The 7286-nt window shown below is 36.8% G+C and overlaps 1 protein-coding gene across 1 annotated transcript; it reads left to right on the top strand.

Moving 5' to 3' along the window:
• Nucleotides 1-428: 428 nt before the first annotated feature.
• LOC129238745 (uncharacterized) lies at nt 429-6835 on the top strand. Its single transcript, XM_054873910.1, has 3 exons — nt 429-518; nt 2925-2982; nt 5832-6835. Exons 1-3 carry the CDS (start codon nt 429-431, stop codon nt 5975-5977), a joined length of 294 nt encoding a protein of 97 aa, XP_054729885.1. The 3' UTR covers nt 5978-6835.
• Nucleotides 6836-7286: the final 451 nt, after the last annotated feature.

The following is a 7286-nucleotide window of genomic DNA, read 5'->3' as shown; positions in this document are numbered from 1 at the left end:
AATTAGGAAAGTTGTTGATAAGGGGCTGCAAACTTTTTAACCATTCGATAAGCAGAGAGTAGATAAGTAAACAGAGCATACATATATACCTATATACGCATTTGCCTGATTCGAAAAGTAAAGCGAGCTCATAACATTTTTCTAATTTATGACATGGGGGCACGTGCTTAACCCTACGGTAATCACTTATCTAAATGTGCATGAGTTCGGGCATCAATAGAAACAGAAAAAGAAGATAATTTGGATTTATTTTTAAATTTCAGTGTCTCTATTGCTATTCCTTTCTAAAGTCAAGCGTTGTTGTTATACCTTTGAATGCAGAATTAATTCGTAGTCGAGTAAATTTGTGATACTGAATGAGTTAATATGCGCATAAGTACTTCTGCTCATATATATACAAATTTAAAGTTAATAGTCAATAATCATTTATGGACACATGTATTGATATTAATTTGCCTACCATTTGGCGATTGAAGCATAATCATGATTTTTATTGTTGGTTGTTGATTTGTGCACAGGTAAGTTGTACAAGACTTATTACTGCACGATTTCCTTATCAGCCATGCGAGAGCTTTGTATGATTTGAAATAAGTTTAGCTTTTTTTCTCACATGAAAATTATTTTTTTGACAAATACCTAGCCGTATTTTACGCTCATTTGACTTTTCTTCTAATGGCAAATACCCGTTAAAATTGAGTTATGAACAGGTTTTGAACCATTGTGCTATATACAGGAGCCGGCGATCAAAGTGTAGCCAATTAAAAAGGCCATAAATTTAGTTTGAAAAATTATTTGTATTGAATTCAAAGTAAAAAATGTGTGAAAATAATATAAAATTAAGAATCGATTTACGTTTGCTCGATATGACCACCTTTTGCCTTGACTATGCCCTTGAGACGGTCCAGAATCGAATCGCAAGCTGCCCAGATGTGACTTGCGGGTATTTTGGCCCACTCACGGGCAATGGCTTTTTGGTGAATCTTTTAGTCCGGACCTTGCTCTAAAAAATGGCCCAAAGAGAACAATCCATCCGACGTTATGAAGTTCGAAACGTTGTTTTTTAGCCATTCTTGGGTCACTCGAGCTTTGTGAGACGGTGCCGAGTCCTATTGAAACGTCCATTGTTTGCCACCGAAATGTTTGTCTGCCCACGGCTTTAAAGCAACCTAAAGAACACCTTCCCGGAGCGCCCATCTGCGGTTACAGCGGCCCAAACTATTACCAGTGGCAGTTGCTGCCTCCTGGTGGCCAATCGATGACTCAAATTCTCGTATGAACGGTCGGTCAAATAATTTTGGGAGTTTACGAATTGCTCAACTTTTTCTTCAGAAAAGAGAATGATCGGAAATTTACTGCTTTCGGTCAAGCGAAGCAACTCCTTCACTCTCTTAAGTCTGACCTGTTGCTGGTTTGCTGTGTGATTTTCTGATTTTCTTTTTTCGCGTTTACTGCGCGAGCGGTTTGAAGTTGGTTACCCTTCAAGTGCCGGACCCTGTAAACATTTTTAATGACTACGGTTGGATAAAAAAAATTAATTTTTGCTTTCGTCTTCTGCTTTTCGCTATCAGAAATGCGAAGAATATGCTTAAAAAGTTAACGGGAATTAAAACGACAAAAAAAAAAAATTAGACGAAACTGATAAAAATTCTCATTTCTCCCATTTAAGAAAATATGTCATTACATATATAGGAACTGATCAAAGTCTCTAAAACGTGCCTCTATTTTTAAAATTTCATGAACCGAAGCGAACATGTAAAAGAAGATCACTGGTGATTTAAAGGATTATGAATTCTTTATAAAAATTTTCACGAAAAAATTGGAGACACTTATACAAAGCGGCGCAAAATTAGTCACCCTATCGGAAGATTTGTAATTTTTGACGGCGTTTGTCACTCATATTTGACACTTGTGAACTAAACACCTGCAGAATGCAGACAGACAAGCAATGGCGGCAAAGATCAAAATCAAGATCTCCAACACTCAAAATATTTTTTTTTATTTAGTAAAAAATGTATACAAAAAAAAATTGATCGATGACTAATTTTGCGCCACCTTGTGGAACTGATTAGAGTTGAAAAAAATAACGGATGCTATAGAACGGCTAAAAGGCAGAGACAACTTAACTTAAGAGCAATATATAATACCAGATTGCGCCATATCAGGGTCGTGACGTTAGTATGGTGGTTGAACAAACGAAAAGAGGGGAAGAGGGGAACGGGAGAAGCAAGGGCACGTAGAAATTGAGTGATAAAATACACACTGGTTTAGTTATTTTCTGTCCTAACACCACTCAATTGTCAAAGAATAAATGACACGCACACTGCCACCTCTTTACTCTCCACATTGTGACTAAACTGAATTGTCGATATCGCGCGACTCTACCCTCTCTTTACAATGTTCCGTTCGTTCAGAGAGGAGAGGGGCAATTGATGTGAAATTTGGTTTCTACGACTTTTATTTTTCAGTCCCTTAGCTAAGCAGGTTTTTTCGATCAGCAGACACTATGACAACAAAATCGCTTAAGCGGTTATCGCGCGAATGAAGAAGAAGAAGACACCTTGACTTTTTTCCACTTACCTTCCATTATAATCGAAAGTATTCCCGAACAAAATTGCGATTCTTTTGTATGATTTTTCTATTTATAAGATATGGAAACAGTTCACTATGAAATATTTTCGTTGAAATTCCATTTTCTCGTTGGGAAAAGGAATTCGCGTTTTATTTTTGATGATAACTAATTTTATGAGTAAGCAAATTATGTAGTGAAATGTTCAAGATTTCTAATTTAATGAATTTATAAAAATTTTGTTTTATCTTTAAAAGTACTCTTCTTCAAAACAAGAAAATACGATATAAGTAATTTTTGTTATTGCTGTAAATAATTATCAACACATTCATAACATTTTTTTCTCGTTTCTTTTCAGAAATATGTCAGTGAATTATCGACTGTTCGAGATTGCGCCACTGAATGCGTTGAGAAAGGTAAGTCTGTGTTTTTTTTGTCGTGTTTGCTCCGACATAAACTTTCTTCGGCGCATAACGTAATACTTATAAAAAAGGTCTTCATGGATAACTTGACGGATAAGATCCTCAGAAACATTAAACTCCTGTCGCAAGGGTGCTTATTGATTTTAAAGGGCCCTCGTCAATGACCGCTTGCACTAGTTGAATAAATTCTGCAGTTCGAACAGTGCCAGAACATTCCTCGCGCTTTTTGCGTTTTATAGCAGATTCTGCCTTGCCGCCTGATGCTTCCAATTCGAGGCGAACCTTATGAACGAAAGAAAGGGCTGTAAAAAAATTAGCGATTTCTAAATCGATTTCCACTTATAGCGACGATAACTGCATGTCATTGCATTTCTTGAGGCAAGTTGTAGTTCTCCATGTCTTATCTGAAAAAAGCACAAAAAAAACTATGATTCCGGGAAGTTGTAGCCACATTTATGTACGCACCCTGTATAAAGATAGCGTGCATTGTTGTGGCTGCTGTTGAAGTGGTTGAGTATTTCTACTAAAATATTTCTAATTAGCGACTAGCGCCATTTCACTACTACTATTCTCGTGTGCTGTCTTGTTGTTCTCTTTTAGGTTTTTTGTTTGAGTCAGATCTATTTCGAGAGATCCATCTTTTTATCTGTATGTCTAAAATTTGGTTAATTTGCTCTATGCAAAGCTTACCGAAAGAGCAAAGTCTTGCTCTCGCTAGTCCTGGATATTCGCATAAATGGTGGAAAAGATTTTCTTTCACCCCCTCCATCTTACTCGACATGCGCCTTTTGCCATGCATAGTGAACCAGATATTTTTCTGGGTATTTTCCTTTCGAAAGTTGTACTATTTGTGTTATGTCTGATGCTTAAAGAGTCCATACCTCGCAAGCGTACATAAGGATTGGACCTGCTGATAAGGTGATTAATTTTGCGCCACGCTGTAGATGACTACTACGACAAGGTTTGAGCAAAATTTGCAATCGAATAGAAAGTAGGGAAGCTTGTAAGTGTTCACTTCAACAGAAAATGGCTATGAAATGAGTTTCTGGAAAATGTGTCCCATGACATTTTTCTTAGTCTTGCTAGACCTACAATTGGTGATGGTTGGCTAGTTAAAGTGGTGATTCTTCCAGAATCCAACTAGCGCTTCCGCACCATTTTATTGTTACATCCTCGTTACTAACTTGTTTAATGGTTATTTACAGCATGACTATATCCAGACTGTGCGGTTCAGGAACCTTATTAGGTTGTTGACGTCTAAGCCAGACAGTTGTTCGAGACTCTGGCGGCTCCGATAGACCAAAAGCCAGTTATGCCTGCCGTTAGTCTCCAGGCGTCCCATCGTTTCATGCTTATTAATGTCAACGATTGCTTGAGGTTGTAGGTGGGCCATAACATTCTACTAATTTTGAATTTCGTCTGGTCTCTCCATCTAAATACTATCCGCGACTTGGAGGTATTTTAGGGAAATTGTACTCTTGACTGCACCCAATGGTGTGAATACCGATTCTGCAAGATCGTTATTCAATGCAGATCCCCCTATTGTCAGTTCATCTGCGTTTTCGTTCAATGTTCCGATGACCCGGGACCCAGATTAAGGTAACTTTATGGTTTACACTCAAGGTGGTGAGGCTATTCCTACTTTGTTCCACCACCATGCCTGGATTGCAGCTTGGCTATCCGAGAGAATAGCGATATTACCCTTAAAAGAGAAATCTGCGATAGTAGCCTACAAGCTTCCCCAATTGCCATTACTTTCGCCTGGAAGATACTGCAGGCATTGGGAAGACGCACAGATTTTTCAATTTTAAGTGTATGAGAATATATACCAGCTCCAACACCACGATCCATTTTAGAACCATCTGTATAGACTGTAGTGTCGAAGTTGTTTAGTGAGAATCCCTTATTCCATCCCTCCTTAGATCGAAAGAGAGTGGCAAAAGTCCTATTGAATGTTACCGTCGGGACGATGTAGTCAGTCCTCACCGAGGTTAACTGAGTTTGTCGCAATAATAGACTGGCATGACCATATGTTTTTTCTTTCTAGCGACCCGCTTCGTTTAACCTAAATGCACTCATGGTTGCCGTCTTCTTTATATGTAGGCCTATTGGAATAACGTGTGCCACTGCATTGAGAGCCTCTCTAGGACATGATTTGATTGCACCGACTGTTATTGCACAGGCTGATCTTTGTATTCTGCCGAGTAATTTGGTATTATATTCACTCCCTAGGGCTTTCTACCAAATTACCGAACCATACGATAAAATAGGTCGTATAACCAACCACCTTGTACACCAATAATGTATGCTTGGGTTGAAGACCCCATCTTCTTCCTAGCATACGTTTACAGGCAAATAAAACAATTTCTGCCTTCCTTACCCATTCTTCGACGTTTAATTTCCAGCTAAGTTTGGAGCCAGAATTACCCCTAAGTACTTTGCGCTGGGTGAAAGTGTGGGAGCTTGTGCGTTAATATTTGGTGGGGTAAAAGTTGGACCTTATATCTGGTGGTGAAAAGCACAAGTTCTGTTTTACGTGGGTTTAAACTTAGGCCACATCGTGTGGCCCAAGATTTAAACTCGCCTAATGCCCTTTTGATGATCCCACTGATCTAATTAGGGCACAGTCCTGACGCCATTAGCACCACATCATCAGCGTACGCCACTGCTTTAACCACACCTCTATTAAGTTTTGTTAAGATTTTGCTGGTGCTGGTCTCCATAAAAATGCCTACGGTTTTAGTTTTGTCTCGCAGTCGTATTGAAGCAGCTATAAATTGAATTTGAAAACTTTACCTGCCTTATCATTTCCTCCTTTCTTTCTACTCCTTCTTTATTTACAGAAATCTGGGAGACACAAACCTACTGCTGCAACATAGACGGCTGCAATGGGTCCAACAAAATGCAGATCTCCAAACCATTGTTCTTATTACCGTTAATATATTGCATCTACAAATCGCTGGTAGTCGCCTTCAATGAGCGGCACTAAGTTACCGAGCAGGCGGTGAAAGTAGCAAAGTTCTTGTAATTAATTACTTATAATGGGAATATAATAAAGCGTAAAATAAATGTGTGGACTAAGGTTTATAAATATTTGAAAAAGTAACTATTTTTTACCTAAACAAATTTCGCTACTTGTTTGAAGCTTTTTTAAGGCAAACGAAATTCGATTTTTTTTAGTGATTAAACCAGTTAGTGAATATTTGAAATTCTCAGTTCCAATAATTTCTTGTAAGATTCTCCTAGTTTGTAGAGATATTTCACGGTTTTGAAGGCTTGTGTTTGTTTCAATTTTAGCAAAAAACAAAGGGGAGAAAAATCAGCACACTCGAGTCAAACTTTCCAATATTGGCCATTCAAATTCATACTTTTAATAGTCTTCCCAAATGTTTTAGTCGAAAATATTGACAAGCGAAAATGTTTATACAAGCAGATAACAAACCACAAAAACAATTTAATATAAATAAATACAAGTGAAATAAATTATCTAAATCCGAATGTTGAAAATCTTACGATTTAAGTAACCAAGAAGCATATTAGAACAAATTCTAAATATAATAATGCAAAAAATTATATACATACATACATATATAGTTACATTAATATGTAAAGCATTTTCAGCTCAGAAATTGACAACACCTTCGTACTAAAAATTATAAAAAAAAATAAAAAAATTCTGAAATAAGAGCAAACAAGTAAAACATACATACTTACAATAAAAGTAGATATTTTCTGTTGGAAACAAGTAATTAGCAAAGAACAGTTATTTAAAGCTGCTCTTGTAATATATAAACTTAACTACAAAACAAAAAAAAAAAAAATAGAGAAAAAATTGTAAATATGATTTTAATTTTTACAATATTATACCTTTTCACCTTACCTAATTCAAGCAAAAGTTTTTAAAACTTGTTTGCGCCTAAAGGTATATTAACTGGTTTGCAAAGCTGAGTAATGTAAGCAGAGTTTATATTTCACACGCGTTTACATGCTATTAGTTCCAACATATTTTTAGGCGCACGATTAATTTCATTGAAAATTATCAACCTTTAGTATTACTAATAATTCGACCCTATGTTCCCTCGAAAAGTTAGAGGAAATGATGTTTTATTATAAGTACTTTGATTAAATAATTTTAGCGAACTCAATCGCTTAGCTGCTTAACAGGCAATGAGATTTACTCATACAATAAATATTGCGCAATCAAGCGCGTCGCCGGGTTATATTTTGGGGCTGGCCGGCGCGTTTGCTTCCAGGCAATATGAAACAAATTTTTTCCTACGTTATTTTCCACTTTTTCT

Source organism: Anastrepha obliqua, chromosome 1 (genome assembly GCF_027943255.1).
Source record: "Anastrepha obliqua isolate idAnaObli1 chromosome 1, idAnaObli1_1.0, whole genome shotgun sequence".
Lineage (NCBI taxonomy): Eukaryota > Metazoa > Arthropoda > Insecta > Diptera > Tephritidae > Anastrepha > Anastrepha obliqua.
Note: the sequence above shows the minus strand (reverse complement) of the source record. Positions and strands in the feature narration are given on the sequence as shown.

Coding starts and splice junctions, on each gene's coding strand:
- LOC129238745 (XM_054873910.1), top strand. CDS start 429: ATGGACACATGTATTGATATTAATTTGCCTACCATTTGGCGATTGAAG. Junction 519..2,924: donor GGTTGTTGATTTGTGCACAG/GTAAGTTGTACA, acceptor GTTTCTTTTCAG/AAATATGTCAGTGAATTATC. Junction 2,983..5,831: donor CACTGAATGCGTTGAGAAAG/GTAAGTCTGTGT, acceptor CTTTATTTACAG/AAATCTGGGAGACACAAACC.